The sequence below is a fragment of the Uloborus diversus genome, chromosome 2, assembly GCF_026930045.1.
Source record: "Uloborus diversus isolate 005 chromosome 2, Udiv.v.3.1, whole genome shotgun sequence".
Lineage (NCBI taxonomy): Eukaryota > Metazoa > Arthropoda > Arachnida > Araneae > Uloboridae > Uloborus > Uloborus diversus.
Genome location: NC_072732.1, coordinates 25,171,011 through 25,197,947, shown reverse-complemented (window position 1 = coordinate 25,197,947; position 26,937 = coordinate 25,171,011). Strand labels below are relative to the sequence as shown.

Sequence of the window (26,937 nt, the reverse complement as noted above, 5' to 3'; positions counted from 1 at the left end):
TCTTGCCAACTGTGAAGCATGGGGATGGCGTGGCTCAATTATGGTATGGGGTGCGATATTTTGGCGTGGTCTTGGGCCACTTGTTATTCTGCATGGGCGTGTCAAATCTAATCACTATCTGAGCATTCTAGAGGATCATGTCCATCCGTTTGTCCAGACTGTGTTCCCTGGAGAGCGACTGCTCTTTCAAGACGACAACGCCCCCATACACACTGCCAGATGTGTCCAAGAATGGTTCGAAGAGCATGACAGTGAATTTGAACATCTCACCTGGCCCCCTCAGTCTCCGGACTTAAATGTTATTGAACATTTATGGGGATATTTAGAGTCCAAACTTCGTTCCTGATTTCCACTTTCATCCGGACTTTCGGAATTAGAGACCATTCTGCAGGAAGAATGATTTAATATTCCTTTAAATGTTGTCCATGACCTTTATGCATCTATCCCTCGTCGCATTCAACCTGTTCTTCAATCAAAGGGTGGTTCAACTCCCTATTAATAACGATTTTTCCTTATAGGTGTTCATATTATTTTGTCCACCATCTGTACATTTTATCGAAAGTTTTAAGCTTGTCCTCTTGCGACTTTTGAAATCCATCGAAAGTTTCAAAATGTCTTTACCAAACAGTCTTTCTTTTGAGCAATCACGATTGCTTATTGTTCTCACTTGACTGTTTTGATGTCCTATCATTTTATTTTCAAACCGTCAACCTCCGCACCATCACCGTCTACCGGCTCCTCACGATGCTGCTCCTCTAGCGAAAGCCATCTCGAGGTTGCGTCCATATCCTACACACACACGCATACATACACACACCTACACACACACACACATATATATACATACATACACCTACACACAAACACATACACACACGCATATATGCAGACACCTACACATACACAAACACACACACACAAACACATACACACATGCATACAGACACACAAACACATACACACACCCACAGATACTCCCCCCACACACACAAACACACATACACACAACTACCCATACACTCACGCCTGGACATGCCTACATACACATACACACTCGTGATTGCGAAAAACATAACTTGAATTCAAGATGACAAAATTCAAATTATTATTATTTTTTTTCAAAGTTTGAGAATGTATTTGGATATTTCGGACTTGGCGAATTAATCGAAAAGATTATTTTTTGATGCATTGATAATGGGGTGGTTTCCTTCAGTCAAAAGTACTACTTTTAGTCATTGAAATTGATAGAATGAGCAAAAAAAAAAAAAAAAAAAACATGGACCCAGAAAATATTTTTATTATCCCAACAGTTTTTTTTTTAAATTAATTTTTTAAAATGTCCGATTTTTCAAACACAAGGCGTGGTCTTTATGACGTCACAAATGATGCAATTTGGTGCGTCTTTATTCTACTACGTTTCCACGTTATGATAATCAAGCAGCGAACTAAAATTGCGCTCTACACTTGCTATCAACCATATCGTTGCCAATACACGTGAGTAAAGATGCGAATTAAATATTTTGTTCTGTGAATGGCAACATTGAATGGCATTTCATCATTTGTGATGTCACACGACAGAAGCATAGACTAATAATAAGAGTAGACCGAGCTATGGCAACCCTTTTGCTGCTCATAAACCAAACCATGTGACTGGTGGATATCCTAGCAACAGCGGGCGCTAATCGTAATAAAATAAATAGAATTGATGGAACACGGAAGAATGATCTTTTATGGAGTCCGATTTGTAAATTTGTTATTCTAAGTTGTAAATATTTTGTTAATATAGTGAGTTTTTCGTTTAGTTAGTACTGTGCATTTTCTTTAGTCAATTTCAATAACTCTCTAAACAATTAAAGATGCAAGCGCCCAAAAAGAATCGGCAAACGGTAAGATTTTTACCTACAATTTCAATTTAAGATACCGATTAGTACATTTTCGCGTTAACGCAAAACGTTTACGCCATTCCATTCACGCCAACACTGACGTAGCAGTTCCAGATGAAATGAAAGTTACTGAAAACTGTGATCAAAAACTAATTACTAATGTCAAAATAATGCATAACTAAAAGAAAAACAGTTCCATCTCTGCACATGGAAAAAAATTATTGTGAAAATACATTACGTCTTAAAATACATGTCGAGTGCCAAACTATAGATAATGTTGCCATCTAGCAAGCCTTCCACCAGTCACATGATGCATCCATGAACCAATATTTTTCATCAGCAAGTCTGAGAAAGCTCTGTCTACTCTTATTATTAGTCTATGGACAGAAGTGTAAACAATAAAAGCGAAACGATTTAAGTAATTTTTTAAAAATATTAAACTTAAATAAATTATTTAAAAAATGGTCAGATCCTATGTTTTTAAGCATGCTCTTTCAGAAAAAAACTTTTAAAATTTTGGAAACGACCCCATTAGTGTCAAAACACTTCACGAAAATTGGAATCATTTCTAAGAGTATTTGAAATCTTCCTGCCTTTTGTAAAGCGCTTAAACAATAGGCCTGTTCTTGTCTTTTAAAGAAATTGCCGTCAGTAACTATGAATCTGGAGAATGACAAACTTAGCAGCTTTTTTTCTTTTTCCTTTTTTTTTCAAGGTGATTTAGTAGAATTACGGTAACCGGGTCCCGGCGATAAATATTTCATTCTCGCAACCCGCTACCTTACCCTGGCGACGGAGCTATTTCAGTAACCCTACACCAAAGCTTATTCGCTATTCGTTTGGCCAATCAACCATTTCAGAGTTCACAACACAAAATTGTAATTTACTTATCTACTAAATATTTTTATTTTAATTCCATAGAACAATATTTTCAATTTCCTCAAAGGTGATTTTTTTCTGAAAACTGGCAACATACTATATTGTGTTTCTTCAATTTTTAGATCTTAGAAACATTTTATAAAATTTTACATCGTGGAATGTTTGTCACTTTTAACTATTTTAAGTTATAGATTTAAAAACTAGTTATTTCCTACGTGTTTTATTGTTTCATCTTCAATTTAAAATTCATTACTTATCGTGATAACTTATTCAGTAAGTTTGAATTAAAATTTCAGTTCTAACGTTCTCTGGCTGGATCTTTTGATATGATTTAACTTATTTAGTTGATCGTTTTAAGTTACTAATTTCAGTGAATAAAATTAGTACTTTTGACTGAAGGAAACAACCCCATCATAGCGAGAACAAGTGTGTAATTAAGGAATGGAGCGAAGAAAGGAGTTAGATATTCTTACCATTTTGTTGCTTGAGACTCTTCCTCTCAACGGTCGGATTTTCCTCCTCTTCACTTTCTATCACTTCATCATTTCCTTCTTCCGAGGGGAGGGCCTGAGGTATGCGCCGGGGCCGCCTTTCTAGCACCAGGCCCGAGCAGAGCAATGCGCACAGCCAGAAGGTTAAACATAGAGCGAGGGATGCCTGTCAGAAGAAAGAATGCTGTGATGTCATTGGTGTATACAATTTACTTGTGGTCTCACAACATCTTATATTTTAACTAGCATTCCCGTACCTGGCATTGCTCGGGTAATGGAATTAGCATGGGTTAACAGTGCTTGGTGCATCTAGTTTCGAAAATTCCCTATAAAAATTACTTATTACCTATAACTTTTTCAAATTTTGGGAAGATTCCGAGACCCCTGGACTCCTTATATATATATGCCCTTGTCCTTAACCGATCTTTAACTGTTATTAACGATCCTTTTAAAGTATTGATTTTCTTTGCAAACACAGGTCATCCACATTTTATTGTTATACCTATGTTTAAGCTAGAACTTCTTTGTACAACATTTTTAGTTTTTTTTCTGGTGCTAAAATTATTAAACTGCTCCATGAACTGGCTTTGGAGCAAGCTACATAACATTGGTCGTGTGAAAAAAAGTCTTCTCTTAAATCGATCCCTGCTACTTTTAATGTCTGTCCTTGTGACTTATTAATGGTTATTGCAAAGCAAACTTTAACAGGAAACTGCACTCTTCTAAATTCAAAAGGATAGTCCGCCTGTGATGATGTTCTTAAAAACTTCGTTTCTAGTTTTGAAAAAATAAAAGCAAAAGACAGAAATATTATGATTTGACTTGAGAAAAGCCTCGAAGAATCACGTGAGAAACAAAAACAATATCAACTTTATAGTTCGCTATCGATTAAAAGTTGAGATGAAGTACTGAATAATGATTTGAATGGAGGAAAACCTTCGAAAATAAGGGAGTTGAATTTCAATGACAGGTTTTTAATTTCGCAGAAATTAAGGGGTTTTAATTAATTTCTCCCGAACTAATTGAGATTTCGAAAAATCCTTTCTTAGTGGTTACTTTTGTAATCATGCGGACATGCTTGCCAAATTTTAAGTCTGAAGCTTCAGCGGTTTCGGCTGTGCGTTGATATATATATATATATATATATATATATATGTTATCTCAGGACATTGATTTTTATATATTAAGGTAATCTAGATATGGCTATCTATGACGACGTTTAATACTGATCACTGAGGTGTATAAATAACTAGAGTGCTATGTGTGAACTCCTCTGTACTCATCACTTACGTATAGCCGTGGCCCGTGGCGTACCCAGAAATTAATTTTGGGGAGTGCATATCGTCATTGTGATGGAAAACGCAATTTCTAGAATCACCACTCGGTGAACACTAAGCACATACTGTATTTCGTCTTTGTTCTTCTATTTAAGCCGTTCAACTGTTAAATTTTTTTAATGAAGGAATAAAAACTACAAAAATAAGTTCTAGCTAAACTCAGTGAAATATTCATTAGAAAATTGATAAAAATGATTTTAATATTAAAAAAAAATAACTTGAATTCTGAAATTTTGAATTCAAATTATGTTTTTCGCAATCACGAGTTGCGACAGGGTCCTACTCACTGGGAGCTATTGTTTCTAGAAACAGCTCCTGTTCCCCCAAGCCTACCCCTCCTCCTGGGCGGTTACGTGTGTATAGTTGTGTGTGTGTAGACGTGTGTGTATGTGTAGGCGCGCGTGCGTTCATGTGTAGGCTTGTGTGTGTGCGTAGGCGTGTGTGTATGTGTGTATGAGCGCGCGTGTATGTATGTGTGTATGAGCGTGCGTGTGTGTAGGACATGGACGCCCCCGACCAGGAGAAACGGATTCCAGGAGGCAGTGCTCGGAGCCGCGCTTGCAGAGGCCGGTGGGCGGTGGTGCTGGTGTGCCTGGTCCAAGCTGAAAAAGGAACCACAACACCAAGGACGGTCAAATAAAAGCAATAAGCAATCGTGATTGCTCAAAAAAAAAAAAAAAAAAAAAAAGAAAGAAAGAAAGAAAATTAATTTGAATTCTGAAATTTTGAATTCAAATTATGTTTTTCGCAATCACGAACTGAGACAGGACCCTACTCATTGGAGTTATTGTTTCTAGAAACAGCTCCTGTCCCCCTCCCAAGCCTGCCCTTCTTCTTGGGCGGTTACGTGTGCATAGTTGTGTGTGTAAGTGTGTAGGCTTGTGTGTGTGCGTAGACCTGTGTGTATGCACGTAGGCGTGTGTGAGTGTGCGTGTGTGTAGGACATGGACGTCTCCGACCAGGAGAAGCGGATAGCTCAGGACCGGAGCAGCCGCGCCACGCCGCCTACAGAGGACGGTGGGTGATGGTGCTGCAGAGGCTTCTCGTCCAAGCTGAAAAAGGCACGGAACATCAAAAACGGTCAAATGAGAACAATGAGCAATCGTGATTGCTCAAAAACCCCTTTAAAAAATTAATTAAAAAACAACTGTTGGGAAAATAAAAATATTTTCTGGGTCTATGCTATTTTTGTGTTTGCTTATTCTATCAATTGCAGTGACAAAAAGTATTACTTTTGACTGAAGGAAACAACCCTATTATGACCATTATCAGGACGACGTTACGAAATGAATATACGAATAACTCTACCACCTGGACATGTGTCGTATGAGGCAATGATTTCACATCGAAAATGTATAGACTATGCAAAAAACTTATATAAGGTAAAATACCAGTAGTGGCCAGTGCTTCAGTAGTGGCCACTTCAAGTTTACTTTTGTTCTTAGAAGAAAGAAATGAGCAATAATAATGTGATTTTTCGTTGGTACTTAATGTAACTATCATACTGAATCAATGTTATTCATCAGTTATTTGAATTTAAAGTAAGTAATGGAAAAACTTCGGGAGAATGTCAGATGGCGGCCTCTACTGAAATTTTTAGGTTTTTGAGTTGCCGCTGATGAATCAAATTTGAGGTTTGAGAAAAAATGATAAAATTTGAACAAATTGAAATTCTGGCATTTTTAGAAATTGGATAGATTTAGAAAGCGTTTGGATATAAAACGCTCATTGAGTTTCAAGAGAGTAATTAGTGTTGTTGTTTTTAATCTCCCTTTGGTCTGACGGAGTCAGACCAAATCGATGAAGCCGTTGAACCTTATGAAATCTGACAATAGCAGTGGGCTGTCGAATATGTCGTTCCAGTCCAATCCTAGGCAGCTCAAGATATGCTGTGGTGATGCCTGGTCTTGTTGGCATTTAGGGCAGATGGAGAACCTCTTGGCGCTTCCAGAGAAAGTGAGACTTTTCAGATGTCCACTGGCGAGTCGAGACAGAAGGGTGTTAGTCTGCCTGTCACAGGGAAGGGCAAGAGATTGTCCTGGCCTTTTGCCTTTGTACCAATTGTGAGATGGAGTTATTAACCATTTTTCTTTATTATTGGCTTTTTGCTTGGAGAACAGTTCTAGATAGGTGAGCTCCGAGGTGAAAGGTGTTGGATGGGCAAGACTTAACCCCCTTAAGTCCTGTTAGTGGCCTCATCGTGGCAAGGGGGTGTCACTGGGAGGAGTGGGTGAAGTACGTCGGGAGTATATACTCCTGGTAGGGTCACCCAAGACGTGAAGGCCACTCCATCTTACCATCTTTCCCAGCTAACACTAACAGGCATGGAGCCAAGACAGACCTCCACCCTCGGGTGCTCCAGTCTTTGGACAACGGTGGCTGCATTTTTCTCCCATGAACATGTTGAGTAATTAGTATTGTACACTTATAGTTTAAAAATATACTTCAATGTGGCTACTACTAGTGCGTGTTAAACCTTGAAGTGACCACTACTGAAGAAGTATCTACCACTGGTGTTTTACTTTAATTCTGATTATTTATTTATGTTTAATGTCGTTGAACGCATAATAGTTTTGAATAAATATCTTTTCGAGAACGAATGAAACATTTGTAGCAACCTATTATGTTAGAACATAGGAGTTTGATCCTGTAATTTGTATATAGTGGCAATTAATTGAGTGGAAGATATGAATATCATCCAGACAGGTGGCATTAAAACTGAATTATTAGAAAAAAAAAGAAAAATTTTCACGTAAACGCTACAGTTGACGGCTGCAAGCAATTTTGCAAATTGTGAAGAATTTTGAAATTATTTGTCCAAATAAACAAAAGAACGAAGTCTTAGATTTTAAATAACGTAAAGTATAAACTGAAAAATAATTTTGAGCAATAGAAAAAACACACATACAGCCCGAAACGAAGGCGAGAGAAATAGTTGAAAATGCAGTAACGAATACAAACGGGTTAAGTTTCAAAGTGAATTTGAACATTTCTTTATTCTACCGATGTGAATGGAATAAACACTGGCAGATTAAGTAGAAGAAAACATATAACTTTCAAAATAAAATGCTTGTCTGAACGTTTTAGAAAATTATCCTGCACTTTACTTCGTTGAAATGTTCTTAACTAGAATCCAACGAGGGGGAAAGAAACCTTTTGTTGGACTTTTTTTTACCCGCATTTTGGCGAACGAAATTCTCAATAAAAGCACCTTAATTAAGTTAAATTTGGTAAATTGTGTTTGAAATTCTACCTGTGGTTTTTGATTTTAGAGGGGATCACCGTCTAAAGTTTGCAATTGAACGTCTGACGTAATCCATTGTGGAACAGAAACTTCGCTAATTTTAGGAATTGAATCTGAGAGAGTATTTCAGTTGTGTTGCTTCTAGTCATTTAGAGTGGCCTTTTTCCATAGCTAAATTCTGATTTTTAGTTAAGAACAAAATGTGCACTAAATGTGCTTTAAGCTTTCTTCTTCAAGAAATAGGTAGAAATTCTGTTTCTTAAATTTTCATTTCTTCAAATGAAAACATTTTAGTCGAAAATACTAAGCTAGATTCAGCTTTAAACTTTTTTAGAGTATTTTACGGTTTTTATGTTTGTATACAATCTATACTAATAATATAAAGCTGAAGAGTTTGTTTGTTTGAACGCACTAATTTCAGGAACAACTGGTTCGAATTGAACAATTCTTTTTGTGTTGAATAGTCCAATTATAGAGGAAGGCTATAGACTATAATTCGAGTGTAGAAACATTCATATTTTTCGTAATGGGAAAATTTGGTTTGAAAATAACTTGAGCGCACTTTTCTTCGTTTGCGAAGTCTTTTTCTTGCAATAATTGAAAACTCTAGGTATACTTAAATTGTCCTCTCGGACCCAGAAAAGTTATTTTGTCTTTTGAGTGCATTATGAAAAATGCTTAGTATGTTTTAAAAAAAATCTGTTATTTAAAGTTTTTCATTTTTAAAGAAAATTGTACTTTAGAATTTACTTTTTTAGCATTAAGCTATACATACCTTAAGATTAAACAAATTTTTTAGGGAAATTTCAAAGTCCCGTTACTGATTATTGGCATAGATGAGGATAAAAATCCTAAGAAAGCAATGATAGTGGATAAATTTCATGCTTGCTCCAGAGAAGCCTTGATTCAAAATGTTCATTATGATTGCTTTTAACATTACTGTTGCAAGGCAACAAAATTTGTAACAATGCGTTTTATATTTAAACATTTAATGGGGAAATTACACGATATTTACTGTTTTCCATCCTAACCGAAACAATAATTTGATTTTAGAATTTTAATTTTTCAGCGTTAAGTTGTACCTTAAGATTAAGCAAATCATTTAGTGAAATCCCGAAGTGGTCTACTTGCTGAGATATAAGCAAAAGCAGACCTCAGATTTTTCCGTGACAATCAGGATAAGTATAATAAAAGGGGCTTAAAATAGTGAAATTTTGGAACTTGACTTTTTTTTTGCTCTTTTTTTCAGCGTAAACTAAATAAGCAATATTGCACAATAAAGCCTACGCACAATAGATGACAAAAATGCGAAAGGAAAAAAAAATATTGCGGTTATTGCCCTTTACCTGCCCATGGCAGCATTTGTATTAGGAACACACACCTACACCCACACCCAGCCGTTTATATGCATATAAATTGATTGATTGATTGATGTTATCGCCGAATAGACATGGTAATAGGCATTAGACTGTCATCTTTTGCGTTCTAACTATAACTGGCCTATCCTAGGTCTAATCCTAGGTCAGAAAAACATTTCTGCAGATACTGCGCATTACCTTGCCACATCAGTATATTGCACAACCCATATTCCAACTCTCATGTACACGAACCAACTAAACGAAAGTGGGGTCATTTCCAAAACTTTAAAAGTATTTTTTTCTGAAAGAGCATGCTTAAAAACACAGAATCTGACCATTTTTTAACTAATTTCTTTAAGTGTAATATTTTAAAAAAATACTTAAATCGGTGCTCTTTTATCGTTTAACGTTTCTGCCGATGACATCACAAATGATTCAATGCCATTAAGTGTTGCCATTCACGGTCTATAATATTTAATTCGCATCTTTACCCACGTGTCATGGCAACGATATGGTTGACTAGAGCGCAATTGTAATTCGCTCCTTGATTATCATAACGTGGAAATGCAGTAGAAAGATGCGCCATAATGCATCATTTGTAACGTCATAAAGACCACGCCTTGTTTGAAGAATCGGACATTTTAAAAAAATAATTAAAAAATAACTGTTGGGAAAATAAAAGTATTTTCTGAGTCCATGTTATTTTTTTTTTTTTTTGCTTATTCTATCAGTTTCAGTGACAAATAGTACTACTTTTGACTGAAGGAAACAACCCCATTACTAAGTAGTTTGCACAACAAATTTGAACTTTTATTTGCGCTTTTGGAAAGAAACTATTGAATTATATATAAGCAGAAAGTTATGTACTAACGCCAAAATGGTATTCCACGTACCGATTTTTGTAGGATCACATAGGGGAGGATGGCCCAAAGCGGGTAGGTTTTCAAAGAATGCTCAAAGATTGTAGTTTTTGGATTTTTATCCCAACGATTTCGGTTTTATTTCCTAGCAGGTTTCTTGAACTTTAAAATAAAAAGTAATTTTTGTGTTGTTTCAAACCCAATATTAATTTATTATCAAACATTACAAACACTTGAAAAACCCGCTTTGCCCTACAAGGGAGCCCAGAGCGGGTAAGCTTAACTAATTGTGATTTGGTACATTTGCCAATCAAATATGAAGTTATAAATGATTAAATTAGTTGACTATAGCTACCTGCTGTTATAAAAAATATATATAAAAAAGTTATACTAATCTAATTTAAAGTCAGTACATTTGTTTATACTGCCGTGCTAAGCACAGACGTGGTATCTGCGGTAGAGCTCAAAATGAGAAATTGATGATTAAAGTTTTGCAACTCGTTTCTTTGATTTATGACTTAATTAAATGCTCAACTTGCAGTAATTGTTTCGTAAATAACTTATCTAAAAACCGTAAAAGAGAATTTTTGTAAAAATCTTAATTTAAAATTAATAAATGTAGTTACGACAAATTTTCTTTTCAAAACCTTTTTATATACTAAGCTATTTTCACCGTAAGTGACAATTACTAAGCATTTTTAGGGGTATCTACACAGATACGACAAAAATCGCTTAGTAAAACGTGTTCAATGTATCATTAAATAATACTGAAAACATCTTCTTTCTTTGGACTTAGCTGTTTCACTTTATTTTGTTAATACAAATCTAACAGAATCTACCTTCTGAAAGATACCATTTTCAAAACTCTAGACAGTTAAAACTCTAATCCATAACAATTTTCTGTTTCTTATATTCAAAGAATGTGTTTTCTATAATGTTTTATTTTCTAGATTCATTTTTACCAAGCATGAAGATAATTTTCACAGCAGACGATACTTAAATAAAAATATTACTGTCCGTAGAATGAAATGCTTTTTTTTTGCATGAAAGAATTAGATATGAATATTTTACATGCATTTTATTTTTAGAATTTGCATTTTAAAGAAATATTTAAATAGAAAAAGCTAAATATTTATCTTAACAATTATGCAAAGTTGTATTAGTTTTTACTATCAACCTGTATCAACTATTCAACGGTAAACTAATTTTAATATTCTGTGTTACAATAAACTGCTACATTATTAAATATGCTGCTTTACTAAGGTATAAAAGTCGTATCTACAAATTACTAAGGGAAAAAGTGGTAACTGCGCAGATACCACTTTAAAGGCTTAGTATTTGTCACTTACGTTCAAATTGCCTTAGCAAACTCCGCAAACTATGCAGTTAAGACTTTTTTCTTAAAGCTTTTTTTAATATTTTGTGTTCACAAATCGCCAAAAAACTTGAGATTCAGGTAAATTAAATTACTAACGACCACCTGGTGACAATAACTCAATTTCGATAAAATGTGCAGATACCACATCTGTGCTTAGCACGGCAGTATACAACATAAAGAAGTAATGGATTAAATTAACAGAATAATTAATTGCTATCCTGAAACATAACTTTTTAAAATTATTCCTACCCTTTTGAAATAGAAAATCAAAATCAGGACATGTGTCAAGAAATTATTAATAAATACATGTATAAATCCTATACCCGCTTTGCCGAACCCGCTTTACCCAAAAGCACATTTTTTATTTCAATAAATATAACTCTAAATTAACAATTCAAAGAAACGGAATGACCACCGTAGTTTGTAGGTGGATGGTCTCACAATAACGTAATATTATTGACAATCAAAAAATCTAGTATGTTGTGGCCATCACGAAACTTTCTTCTGTATCTTTCTTATTATTCTGATCCTTTCCCATGCTTAACGAGGAAGCAATATTCCGAACGAAAACAAAATTACACATGCCAAAACTTGACGACCATCCCAATTCCTGATGTATCTCAAAAGCAAAGCAAAGAATGAAAATTGAAAATTATTTTAAAAGCCTTGCTTAAAATAATTACAAATATTTTTTTGTTGACAAACACACGATGGCAACAGTTAAAAATTTTAAATCACTGAGATAATATTTCCGATCATTTCCATGCAATTAAAAGCACGAGCTAAACGCAGACGACAGTCTATTACGATTTATCTTTTCCAATTGTTGCAATTATAAAGCTATTTTTTTTCACACAAATAAAACTAGTATGTTGTGGCCATCACGAAACTTTCTTCTATATTTTTCTTTTTTTTCTGATCCCTCCCCATGCTTGACGAGGAAGCAATATTCCCAACAAAAACAAAATGACACATGCAAAAACTTGACGACTATCCCAATGTCTGAATTATTGCAAAAGCAAAGCAAAGAGCGAAAATTGAAAGTTATTTTAAAAGCCTTGCTTGAATGAATTACAAATATTTTATTTGTTAACAAACATAAGATGGCAATAGTTAAAAATTTTAAATCATTGAGATAATATTTCCGATCATTTCCATACAATTACTAGTATGTTGTGGCCATCACGAAACTTTCTTCTATATTTTTCTTTTTTTTTTCTGATCCCTCCCCATGCTTGACGAGGAAGCAATATTCCCAACAAAAACAAAATGACACATGCAAAAACTTGACGACTATCCCAATGTCTGAATTATTGCAAAAGCAAAGCAAAGAGCGAAAACTGAAAGTTATTTTAAAAGCCTTGCTTGAATGAATTACAAATATTTTATACAAATACAAATACAAATGTGACGACCAGCAACAGGCTCTGGGCCCAGCTAGGCTGGTCCTAGTCAATTAATTAGTCCCCAATGAAGATCAATGGCCCTCTTAAAGCTATCCACTCCCTTGCTCATTACCGCCTCTTCCGGTAAGCTATTCCAAGTGCCCACGACCCTGCTAAAGTAGTAGTTTTTCCTGATTTCCAAGTTAGCCTGAGATTTAAATAGCTTAAAACAATGACCCCTTGTCCTGCTTTCCCCGCAAAAATTTAATCCATTTACATCTTTCATTTTGATAAATTTAAATAACTGAATCATGTCCCCTCTGACTCTCCTTTGCTCCAGGCTATACATGTTAAGCCTATTAAGTCTGGTATCATAATCTAAATCTGAGAGTCCCCTTACTAATTTAGTTACCCTTCTTTGAACCCTTTTCAATACAAAAATATCTTTCTTCAGATAAGGCGACCAAAACTGAACAGCATACTCCAAATGAGGTCTTACTAAACTCCTATATAAAGGCAGAAGAACTTTCTTAGATTTGTTTGAAATAGATCTATTGATGAACCCAAGCATTTTGTTGGCTTTGTTACTAGCAATACTGCACTGTTGACTAAACTTGAAGTCCTGATTTATAAAGACACCCAGATCCATAACATTTTCTGCCTGATTTATGACTGAACCCTGTAAACGATATCTCATACGCTTATTTCCATGACCTAAGTGTAACACTTGACATTTCCCTACATTAACTGCCATACCCCATTTATCTGCCCACTTAGTAATATGATCTAAATCCTCTTGCAGCTGTTTTACTTGTTCTTCATTTTCGACAATCCCCATAGCTTTTACATCGTCAGCAAAACAATTCATGCTTCCAGAAATATTTTCATTGATGTCATTCATAAATATAATAAACAAAAGAGGCCCTAAAACTGATCCCTGAGGAACCCCACTTAAAACATCACTCCAATTAGAATGATTTCCTCTCACAACTACTCTTTGCTTCCTACCAGTAAGCCAATTTCTAACCCAAAGTAAAGTTTTTCCTCCTATTCCAATGTCAGCTAACTTGCTGAGAAGAGCAACATGCGGTACCTTGTCAAAAGCTTTTTGAAAATCAATATAAACAACATCCACACATTTTTTGTTATCTAAAGCTGAGGTAACCTTGTCGTAGAAATGCAATAAATTAGTAGTACAGGATTTACCTTTCCTGAAACCATACTGCAAACTAGTCAACAGACTATTAGTCTCTAAGAACATCATGATCTTAATTTTGATCAAAGTTTCAAAAATCTTACAAATCACTGAAGTCAAACTTACAGGTCTATAATTCCCAGCAATACCTTTAGACCCCTTCTTAAAGAGTGGCGTTATGTTAGCCAGCTTCCAGTCCTCTGGCACCGTCCCCGAGTTATAAGAAGCATTGAAAATATTCAAAATAACATCCACTAATTCCTCTGCACATTCAACTAAAATTTTTGGATAGATATTATCTGGTCCCGGAGCTTTAGTTGCTTTAATCTTTTTCAAATGAAATAAAACCTCCTCCCTGGAAAATACAAAATCCTCAAGCTGTATAATAGCTTGTGTCTTGTTAGTGTCAACTGTTGAGATACAGTTATCGTTAAACACACTGGAAAAAAAGTTATTTAGAACATTTGCAATATCCCTATCGTTTTGGATTAAATTTCCATACTCATCAACCAAAGGCCCAATTTGACTGTTTCGAGCTTTCCCAGAATTAGCGTAAGCAAAAAACCTCTTAGGGTTCCTATCAATGTCATCTGCCAGCCTTTGCTCCAATTCCCTTTTCTGAATCCGTACCAAATACTTAAAATTTCGCCTTGCCTTACCATACTGGAGCCTCTCCGCACTCTGACCAGTTTCTTTAAACTTACGAAAAGTGGCTTGCTTATAATTAAGAGCTTCTTTAGTCTTCCTGGAGAACCACATAGGCCAAATATTGGTACTAACACCTTTTCTCCTAAATGGAACATAGTCCCCAACGGTTTTAGCAAGTTTATCCTTAAATTCCGTCCACTGCTGATCTACGTCGCTATTTTCCAACCCTGACGAAAAAACCTCTTTCAAGCTCTGCCTAAGTGCAACAAAATCGGTGTTTCTGAAATTGGGCACAAACCTAAAATTATCATCTTTGCACACTTCAAATTTAACCCGGAACCTAATGCTGTTATGATCACTATCTCCAATATGCTCCCCTACACTCAACCCCTGAACAAAACTACCTATGTCACAAAAAACTAGATCCAAAATTGCCTCCTCTCGAGTTCCCTGAGTTACAACTTGATCTAAGAAACAGTCACCAATTACTTTTAAAAATTCCTCTTCTTTGCCATTACCAGGATAAAAATTATTCCAATCAATACCCGGAAAATTGAAATCCCCCATTATGATAACGGATCCCTTACTGGACATGTCACTAATAATACGGTACATCTGTTCATCTTGTCCCTGGTTTGAATTAGGTGGCCTATAAATGTTTCCAAAGCGTAGCTTTTTGCCCTTACTGCTCATCAACTCCAGCCAAACCATATCAATATCAGTAGGCTTATCATTTATGACCAATTCATTGCAAATAAAATTGTCTCTAACATAAAATAAAACCCCACCACCTCTTTTACCTACTCTATCCTGTCTGAACAAATTATACCCAGCAATATGTAATAACTCTGCATCAGATTCGGTAGCCCATGTCTCTGTAATTCCAATAACATCCAACTTCTCATCCATAACTATGCTTTTCAATTCATCCATCTTGTTCCTAATACTGCGAGCATTGGTATAGAAAACTTTAAGCATGCCTAAGTTGCTTTTATTTAACACCCTGAAATTTCCTAAATTACAATTGTTAACATTACTACTTTTGTTCGTCACTTTATTTCCATTTCTAGCAATACCCAAAAAAATTTCATTTTCTCGATACCTGATGCTTGAACCATGCCCCCCATTCCAACTTAGTTTTTTGACTCCGAAGCCCTTAAAATTAATCCACTAACCATTTTGACCCCTGTAGAGCTCAGATGCAGGCCATCCCTAGCAATCCAATCCCGTTTACAATGACTCCATACATCAATAAACCTGATACTGCGCTTTTCGCAAAAAAAAAATAAAAGAAAAAAGGAACGCTTCACGATTTTGCGTGTCATCCTTGCGCAGGGGCCATGCTAATCTTCTCTGTATCGTTCCAATTTTAGTAGATTTCCAATAGTTTCCAATAGTTTCCATAGAGTTCCATAGTTTCCAATTTTATTTGTTAACAAACATAAGATGGCAACAGTTAAAAATTTTAAATCATTGAGATAATATTTCCTACCATTTCCATACAATTAAAATCACGAGAAATACGCAGACGACAATCTATTACGATTTATCTTTCTTATTGTTGCATTAATAAAGCTATTTTTATTCGCAAAAAAAAAAAAAAAAAATCAACACCTCTTGGAGCGATTGGCGTCAAAATTGAACCAAAGCCTGTTTACATATGGATTCACATATATTCCAAATTTCAACCAGAACGTAGCATTACTTCTTGAGATAGGGCACTCAAAATGGAAAAAAAGAACGGGTGATTGCGCTACCCCCTTTTTAGCTGTTGACACAAAAATAAAATCAGTTCTTATACCCACTAAGGGCTACTTGCCGATAAATTTTTCTTTCATTCCGTTCATTATTTCTTGAGATACAGCAGTCACAATTGACGACAAAAAACGTTCTATAGCTCAACCCCCGTTTGAGTTATTGACACCAAAATTGAATCAGCACCTGTTCCTGTTAATACCAACATATGGACCGAATTTTGTTTGATTCCGCCAGTAACTTCCTGAGGAATAGCAAGCACGCGTAACTCGAAAAACGTCCCATTGCTCCACCCCCCTTGGAGGAATTCGCGCCAAAAACTAATGGGCACAAGTTCACATATGTGTACTAAATTTCGTTCGATTTCATGCGGTAGTTTTTGTTGTAGAGCGGCCACAAAAAACTGGTCACACACAGACGTGACACACATACATACACACACACACACAGACAGACAGACATTTTCCACAAATGGTCGAAATGGACTCAGCACACCTCAAAACGTTCGAATCCGTCAAAATTCGAAATTCGAAAATTTGCACGAATCCAATACTTTCTTCTATATATTAGATATAGAAGAAAGTAAAAAAATCAGCCCCTCATGGAGCGATTGGCGCCAAAATTAAACCAACGCCTGTTTATATATGGATTCATATTTATCCCAATTTCATCCAGAACGTAGCATTACTTCTTGAGAAATAGCACTCACAATGGAAAAAAAAAGAACGTTCGATTGCGCCATTCCCTTTTCAGCTGTTGACACCAAAATAGAATCATTTCTTATACCCTCTAAGGGCTACTTGTAGGTAAATTTTTGTTTGATTACGTTCATTATATCTTGAGATACAGCAGTCACAATTGACGACAAAAACGTTCTATAGCTCAACCCCCGTTTGAGCTACTGGCACCAAAATTGAATCAGGACCTGTACCTGTTAGGGGCAACATATGGACCAAATTTTGTTTGATTCCACCAGTTACTTCCTGGAGAATAGCAGTCACGCAAAACTCAAAAAACGTCTCATTGCTCCCCCCCCCCTTGGAGGAATTCACGCCAAAAACCAATGGGCACAAGTTCACATAGGGGCACATATGTGTACCGAATTTCGTTCGATTTCATGCTGTAGTTTTTGCTGTACAGCGGCCACAAAAAACTGGTCACACACATACGTGACACACACACACACACAAACACACGGACACACACACAGACAGACATTTTCCAAAAATGATTGAAACGGACTCAGCACACCTCAAAACGTTCGAATCCGTCAAAGTTTGAAATTCGAAAATTTGCACGAATCCAATACTTTCTTCTATATATTAGATATATAAGAAAGTAATAAGCTTGTCTTCCACTAATCACAAGTTACAAAACTTCATTTTTTTAAAGAAATGTATCATTTTTATTTTTATTTTAAGCCTTGTTACGCCATACCGCTTCACTGCTGCTTCACTGAGTCTGATTAAAACTCGGGGGTGTTCAGGTAAACACGACATACCTATGAATGGCCGCTGGCACACCATGCAAGGGCATACGAAGGCCTACCCGCTTTGAGCTACCCTCTCCTATACATGAGAAGAGTACACTGATTTGAGTGTCAACCAGGATTTCTTTTTTGTTTCTGACAGTATATTTTCAAATTCTTCATTAGGAAAAACTACTCTAATTTTTGACCCCTTAAAAACCACTTCCGTTACCGTTGCCTTACTAAGTTTTTGTATTTGTTCCTGAGAGACAGAAAAACCACTCCTGCGCTAACCAGAGCATTGAAAAATATTTTCATAAACTGAGTTTAACGTGCAATGGTGGGAAAAAGTCCCTTTGCTGAGTCACAAGTTCATGTGATGTTATTTTTTTGTCAGGAAGGAAGTTTTATTTTCTTAGAGATCGCTTCAAATTAATCAAAAAAAAAAAAAAAAAAAGAAAGCCTTAAAATATCAGTTTTTACTTTCTTCTATATCTAATATATAGAAGAAAGTATTGGATTCGTGCAAATTTTCAAATTTCGAATTTTGACGGATTCGAACGTTTTGAGGTGTGCTGAGTCCATTTCGACTATTTTTGGAAAATGTCTGTCTGTCTGTGTTTGTGTGTGTGTGTATGTGTGTCACGTCTGTGTGTGACCAGTTTTTTGTGGCCACTCTACAGCAAAAACTACCGCATGAAATCGAACGAAACTTGGTACACATATGTGCCCCTATGTGAATTTGTGCCCATTGGTTTTTGGCGCGAATTCCTCCAAGGGAGGTGGAGCAATGGGACGTTTTTTGAGTTACGCGTGCTTGCTATTCCTCAGGAAGTAACTGGCGGAATCAAACAAAATTTGGTCCATATGTTGCCATTAACAGGAGCAGGTGCTGATTCAATTTTGGTGTCAATAACTCAAACAGGGGTTGAGCTATAGAAAGTTTTTTGTCGTCAATTGTGACTGCTGTATCTCAAGAAATAATGAATGGAATGAAAGAAAAATTTATCGGCAAGTAGCCCTTAGTGGGTATAAAAGCTGATTTTATTTTTGTGTCAACAGCTAAAAAGGGGGTAGCGCAATCGCCCGTTCTTTTTTTCCATTGTGAGTGCCCTATCTCAAAAAGTAATGCTACGTTCTGGTTGAAATTTGGAATATATGTGAATCCATATGTAAGCAGGCTTTGGTTCAATTTTGGCGAAAATCGCGCCAAGAGGTGCTGATTTATTTTTATTATCATTATTTTTTAGCGAATAAAAATAGCTTTATTAGTGCAGCAATAAGAAAGATAAATCGTAATAGATTATCGTCAGCTTATTTCTCGTGATTTTAATTATATGGAAATGATCGGAAATGTTATCTCAATGATTTAAAATTTTTAACTGTTGCCATCTTATGTTTGTTAACAAATAAAATATCCTTATATATTATTTCTGTAGCCTGTTTTTGGTTTCTACGGCAAATTTCCCTCAATTCTTGATCGATTTCTTTGATTTACGGCTAATTTTATAGCTTATGGTGCTGGCTACTGACGAAAAATAGACCCAAGGTCTAAAAATTGTTTCTTTTAGACAAAAAACCTGTTTTAAAGAACCAGAATAAGGTTTTCGGTCGAACTTATAACTTTAATTTGCGCTAAGACCGACAGAGCTGAGTAGCTTGATCGGCAGAGCGTTCTCTTCGTAAGCAGGAGATTACGTGTTCGGGCCCACGTCCGGACAATCTGCAACAAAAAAAATTAGAGAAATATTGCGCATTACATGAACACTGAATTAAGTGAATAAGAACTATGAGGGAATAGAATAAATGAGAAGGAAATGCTCCTTGCTAATATAAAAACTTTCAGTGATTTTCTGCTAAATTACTTCGAAACTGCACGTGTTTTTTTTTTTTTTTGAAGCTTTGGCTCTGGAAAGAAAATTAAAGCATAATGTAAGCGAAAATATAAGTAACAGGCTTAAGATTTCAGACTACAATAGAATTGTTTTTTGTTCAGAAAAAAAATAATAAATCGTACATTGAAATATATATTCTTCTAATGAGTTTTTGACTCTTTGTACAAATAAATAAAATACTACCTCAATTTGAAGGGTAAAATATATATTTTTTCTTCTTTTTGCTAAAAAACAAATAGCTTATCACATTTTTACTACATTCGAAAAGCTACGCTTAAAAAAGAGCATAGTTCAATTTATTTTGTATTTTAACCATGCTGTTAAATGATGAACACGTGCTGCCATCTAAGTTATAACGGTTTAAGCAGCCTGCGATAACAAATTGTAAAAAATTTTCAAAAATAAAAACATTTTTCTTCAATATCTTATCTTATATATTAATCCCCTCTCATTTTAAAACTTATCAGGCTGGCCAATGACGAAAAAAAGACTTACGGCCGAAAATTCAAGTTTTCGAAATCGCCTCTTGCTGTTTCAAAACCTTGATGCTGCCTGTAGTTCTTATGCATTTTTTAAAGCAAAGTTCTAATGCAGTTTTCCATTTTTTACGTCGCTTTCGGAAAAAAAAAATAGCCTTTGTGTGTGTTCATATTTTAATAAAGCTTAACAGCACTGGACTTAGTTGTTCGGTTTAATTGATAAGTTTTTTCGGTAGAGCGTTCGGCTATAAACTATCTGAACTTCGGGCAAGCTTGGGCTGTCCGACATAATATCAAATTTATATTAGTATTACGCATTACATGTGCTCATAACATACACACCTAATACAATAAATGCAGTGGGAATGCTACTTGGTGTTTCGACTCCTTTATGCAGGCTACAGTTATCATTCGGATAAGTTGATTGTTAATCGAACTGTGTTCTTTGACTACATCCAGACCACTCAACATAATGTAAGCATAAAAAAGTATTAGATTTACCTAAAGAAATCCTTTTTGTGCAGAAAAACATTTTCATTGTATGCTAAATTGTAGATGTTTCTAATAGCAGTGTTCGACCTTTTGGACAAATGAAAAAATACTACGCCCGATTAAAACTACGAGTTTCACTCAGTAAACCTTTAATTTTTTATTCGCGCGAATACGATATAAAGCATTAAAAGTATTATCAACTTCATTAGCAAGAAATTATTTTCTACTCCTCTGCTTTCTGCTGAAAAAAAATACATTTTGTCTACGTTCGAAAAATTACACTTAAAAACGGACTCAGTTCAACTGGTTTTGGTTTTGAATTTTAAGTGTTCGATTAAAAGAGAAACATGTGAGGGCATTTAAGCCGTAACGGTTAAAGCAACCTTCTATGTGAAATAGTTCAATATTCAAAGATAAAAACACTTATTTTCAATCAAATTTATTACTTCTCTAGAATGTTTGTTTCAATCGCTACGTGAGATCTTCGTCATTCTTTAATCAAATTCCATGCTTTGCGAATAATTTTAAATCGTATCATGCTGGTTAATGATAAAACACAGATTCATGATCTTATTATTATTATTTTTTTTCGCAAAAAGCTTTTTTGCTGTTTTTTACTACGCATTCCTTCAATGAATAGCTTTCGAAAAGGAAGGCGCAATTGCTAGGTTTGTTTGGGTGTCGGGCTGTTAGTCAGAATGGCGCCAATTCGAATACGTGCCAATAAATATCTCTTTAATGTTTCTTTTTTTTCCCGTCAGATGCTGACATGTGCAGGACTGTATTTGCCACAACCTGTTTTTTCACATGCACAATTATTGCTTTTTTACGAGTCACCACTCAGCCACACTTTTAATGACATTTATGTTTGCATAGAAAATATGTACGACCAAAAGGTGAGCGATGATCAAATTATCACAACGTTGTATTTAACGAGGTTTTGTTACTGATGTCTTTAAATTACATGCCTTCTCTTCTGCGCTTACTTTTTTTTCGGTTCTTCTTCATAATGTTCTTCCTTCGAAATTCTTAAAGAGCGAAATGCCTTCTGAAACGATTTGAAGCACAGTGCGGAGTTCCGCACGGGTCGACTAGTTTGTAATTAATTCAAGCAAGGCTTTTAAAATAACTTTCAATTTTCGCTCTTTGCTTTGCTTTTGCAATAAAGCAGACATTGGGATGGTCGTCAAGTTTTTTCATATGTAATTTTGTTTTTGTTGGGAATATTGCTTCCTCATCAAGCATGGGGAGGGATCAGAAAAAAAAAGAAAAATATAGAAGAAAGTTTCGTGATGGCCACAACATACTAGTTAGGAATGTGATGATGTACGGAAAACGGAACATTATTGCAGATTCTTTATTTTCATCCAAAAACATACAAAAAAACAGGACTTTATAAAAAGGAAATTTTTTTTGTGTTGTGCAGTGTAATCAGAGAGATTTTCCAACTATAAGGTAGTGAAAGAGATATTTTTTACAATAGTCCTTCAATCTTCGTCAGAGGGTTTATTTTTCAACTGAAGATGTAGCTGGAATACGTGATGAGTATGTCACCATCGACTACCTGCTAATTTCTAAAAAAAAATTTATTCAACTTTTTAACTCTGTTTTTCATACATCATTTTAACATAGCACTGCAAATTCATTTAAAACGTGTCTTTTACCTGTCTTTATTCTTTCTGTTTTACCTAAATTATCTTATTTTGAATAATTTTTCTTTCATTGGCTGGTATGGCTTTATTAACAACAATGCACCTTCTTTTAGTAATGTTTAACAAAATGAGTAATCTTAATATATAAAAATCAATGTCCTGAAATAACATATATACATACATATATATATATATATATATATATATATATATATATATATATATATATATATATATATATATATCAACGCACAGCCGAAACCGCTGAAGCTTCAGACTTGAAATTTGGCAGACATGTCCGCATGATTACGAAAGTAACCACTAAGAAAGGATTTTTGGAAATCTCAATTAGTTCGGGAGAAAATAATTAAAACCCCTTAATTTCTGCGAAATTAAAACCTGTCATTGAAATTCAAATCCCTTATTTTCGAAGGCTTTCCTCCATTCAAATCATTATTCAGTACTTCATCTCAACTTTTGGTCGTAGCGAACTATAAATTTGATATTGTTTTTGTTTCTCACGTGATTCTTCGAGGCTTTTCTCAAGTCAAATCAGAATGTTTCTGTCTTTTGCTTTCGTTTTTTCAAAACTAGAAACAAAGTTTTTAAGAACATCATCACTGGCGGACTATCCTTTTGAATTTAGAAGAGTGCAGTTTCCTGTTAAAGTTTGCTTTGCAATAACCATTAATAAGTCACAAGGACAGACATTAAAAGTAGCAGGGATCGATTTAAGAGAAGACTTTTTTTCACACGGCCAATGTTATGTAGCTTGCTCCAAAGTCAGTTCATTAAGCAGCTTAATAATTTTAGCACCAGAAAAAAAAACTAAAAATGTTGTATACAAAGAAGTTCTTGCTTAAACATAGGTATAACAATAAAATGTGGATGGCCTGTGTTCGCAAAGATAATCAATACTTTAAAAGCATCGTTAGTAACAGTTAAAGATCGGTTAAGGACAAGGGCATATACATAAGGAGTCCAGGGGCCCCCGGATCCTCCCCAAATTAGAAAAAGTTATAGGTAATAAGTAATTATTATAGGGGATTTTCGAAACTAGGTGCACCAAGCACTGTTAACCTCTTCTAATTCCATTACCCGAGCAATGCCGGGTACTGGAATGCTAGTCAGATATAATAACAAATATGCTACAAGTATTTATCGTGTTTTCATTTTTATGGTAAATCACTTCAAATCATGACTATTTTTTCGTATCACATATCTAGCTTACTGCTCTAATAAACTGAGCACCGATAATATTAGGTTTTTAGTGTATTTATTAGTTTGTGTTTGAAAGCAAAGTGCAAATAGTTTATTTTGCTCATTCGAATGCAAAGTTGAAATAACGATAAAATTTTCGAATTTTACAGTTAGTTGAAATAACTTCTTAATAATACAGACTCTAGAATATTGTGTTAAAATGGTTCTAATTCTTTATTCCATCTAATAAGTAAATTCGCTCATTTAAATGCAAAGTTAAAGTAAAACATTCTACAAAATATACATAAAATGGAATTTAAAAAAAATTAAAACTTGCCTTACGTTTGCGATGAAGGTAAAAAAAATAATTTGAGACCAAATGTGATTCTAAATTTTTTGAATATAGATAAATATATTTATTCAATTTATATTGCCACGTCACATTTCTCATTTTACAATTAAAAGCTTATTATAAATAAGAAAATAGTGTATTAGTCTGAAATGGTAGTTTGATGTAAGGCTAAACAGTACTTCCATACAATTAAAAAAAAAATCTTTGTTAGAATCATGAATAAACAAAAAAATAAAATAAATTTTAGACATATCTATACACAATTAAATCTGCTGACAGGTAGAATAAAACTCAACAAGTTGCGTACACTGCCAGTTACGTTGCCTGGACTAACGTCGCCATGTAAGAAAAAAACATAAGTACAGAAGAGTGCCGATTTTCCCGGACATGTACACCTGGTTTAACGAAAATTCCGGATGGTCGGACATTTAAAAAAATGGCTATGGTGATGTTTTTTTTTAAATATTTTTTTTAAGGTTGCTTCACACTTTTTCCAGGTTTAAGACGAACGATTGTAGTAGGGAATGTGGGGCAAAGCGAAATGGTTAAGATAACTTACTTTTTTCAAAATGAACCAGTGGGAAATTTGGTCTGAAAATTACGGTACATAAATGAAAACAATATATTTTGTAATAAAACTTACACTGAAATATTATTTTTTATTTTTGGCCGTAAATTTGTACTTCCAAAAAAATTTGAAATTGCTCACTTCTTTTTTCCATGGAACAAAGTGAAGTAAAATATTTTTTCAAATGAAGTATTTTCTATTTGATTATTAAAGATATTTTTGATCATATAAATTAGTTAATAAAAGAATGAATGAATATAAAAGTAAATGAAACAATAAACGAATAAATAAATAAATAAATTAATTAATTAATAAGAAAAAATATATTAGCTTAAAAAAAGTGAATGAATATGAAACTAAGCGGATGAATGAATAAATAAGTAAATTATTAAATGAAGGAATGTAAATGAAGTAATTAATATATGATAAAGTAAGTGACTTTGTAAAAGATTGAATAAGTAAATGAAATTAACTAAATTTCACACTTTGTCCCATCTACTTTGGCCCGCATGTACTTTACTAATTGAACAAAGCATTTAAAATACAAATAAGCTTAATACTAAACAAATAAATGCTGCACTGAATATTAGTAGATCTCAATTAATGCTTCAAATGGTAAGAACAACATTTTTATAATTTATTAATAAAAAAAATAATTTTTGACTAACAGCAAAGTGATGACTAACAGCAAGATGAATATCAGATTTTGAAAATTGCTTGTATTATCAAATTCTTTGATTTTCAGTGGTAATTTATTCCGGACTGAAATAGACTGGAACATGTTACTACATAGTTTAATATTACTAGATTGGTTGTGCTAAAAGCAGAGTAAACATTTCATCATTTCACGTTGCCCCGCTATTTCTCTTTGCCTCATCTTCCCCTATTGCATAATAAAAATGGCGCATTTAAAACTTAATTCGACTAGAATGCAATTCCTACAATTTGTTTTATTAGAACACAAAGAAATTATCAAACATAATTCATAAACAGTATTCAAAACTGTTTATGAATTATGAACAAACTCTTAATATTCAAAAATGTGGGGGAAAACAGTATGGTCTTGATCGGTCCGGTTAATTGGACACTCGATTAACCGGCAACCGGAAAATCTGACCTAAACTGTAAATATTATATATTTGCTAGTGATATTAGTTCAATATATATTGCCAATTGACATCTTTTGAGGGTACAGTTTCTCACATTTAAAAATTGAAATCAACCGAAGTGATACTTAGTATACATCAGCTAACTGCGTGCTATCTTTAACCATGCGCCCTGGGTATCTCCCCAGAAAACAAAAACTTCCTGGGTCGTTGCAAGGACAGCGCTCTGTGGTTGTCCCGGTGATAATAATTTTATAACGATGCACGTGGCAACAACTGCGTAAAAAAACATAAACAACTAACTTCTCTTTTCGTCACTTACCTTCATGTAGGCAGTCATTCTCTGGCAAGTAGCGGACCAGTACAGAGAAAAAAATTTCGGCCGAATGTGGAGAACACGAGATGTACCGAAAGGTTCCGCGGGCTCTCAATCGATTTTTCGAGGGCGTGGGTGGACCGCGCCTGCGCACAGCGGTCTGGAATATTGACACCTTTATTTTTATTCCCTTTTACCGGAGGACATAATGAAAAGCGGGAAAAATGGGAAATAAATTTCGCTTATCCCGGAATCCCGGAGAAGAATTCTGCAAGCAGGTATTAAACGGTTTAGTTCCCGGCCTTAAGAACTAAAATAGTTTTAGAAAGCGTCCAAGAATTTTTATCTTTTGTTTGTTGAAAGAATCAAGTTTGCAAAGTTTTCAAAGCATCGTGAGAAGATTTAGCCTCATATTTTGAAAGAATAAAGTTTGCAAAGTCTCAAAACAATTTGAGAAGATTTAGTCTCATATTTTGGGAGAAATGAGTGAATTAGTTTCATATTTTAAGGAAATGAAGTTTGCAAAGTCTCAAAACAGTTTGAAAAGATTCAGTCTCATATTTTTAGCGAATAAAGTTTGCAAAGACTCAGAGCAGTTTTTAATGAAAAGCGTAAAAATGGGAAGTAAATTAGTTAATCCCGGAAAAGAATTCTTCAGACGGGTATTAAATGGCTTAATTCCGATCTTAAGGACTTAAATAGGGAAAGAAGTTTTATCTCATTTTTTGAAAGAATAACTTTTGCAAAGTCTCAAAATAGCTTGAAAACACTTAGTCTCATATTTTGGAGGAATGGAGTTTGCAAAGTCTCAAAATACCTTAAAGTGAAAAACGGGAAGTAAATTTCCCTAATACCTGAATCCTGGAAAAGAATTCTGCAGGTGGTTATTAAACGGTTTTGTTTCGGTCTTAAGAACCAAAATAGTGATAGGAAGCGTCCAAGAAGTTTTGCCTAGTTTTTCAAAAGAATAAAATGCAAAATTTCAAAGCAGCTTGA

General features: G+C 34.6%; 1 protein-coding gene and 1 non-coding gene across 2 annotated transcripts in view; both read right to left on the bottom strand.

The window, feature by feature from the left end:
• LOC129216913 (uncharacterized) overlaps window positions 1-26,076 on the bottom strand; it is a 58,094-nt gene extending 32,018 nt beyond the window's left edge. Inside the window, exons 1-2 of the mRNA XM_054851131.1 lie at window positions 25,948-26,076; window positions 3,236-3,419 (exon numbers count right to left, since the gene is read on the bottom strand). Coding sequence (XP_054707106.1) covers window positions 3,236-3,419; window positions 25,948-25,965 — 202 coding nt within the window. The 5' untranslated portion in view covers window positions 25,966-26,076. The remainder of the gene's footprint in view (window positions 1-3,235; window positions 3,420-25,947) is intronic.
• On the bottom strand, window positions 15,949-16,052 carry LOC129217850 (U6 spliceosomal RNA). Its single transcript, XR_008580271.1, has one exon. It is a non-coding gene; the product is annotated as a U6 spliceosomal RNA (small nuclear RNA).
• Window positions 26,077-26,937: the final 861 nt, after the last annotated feature.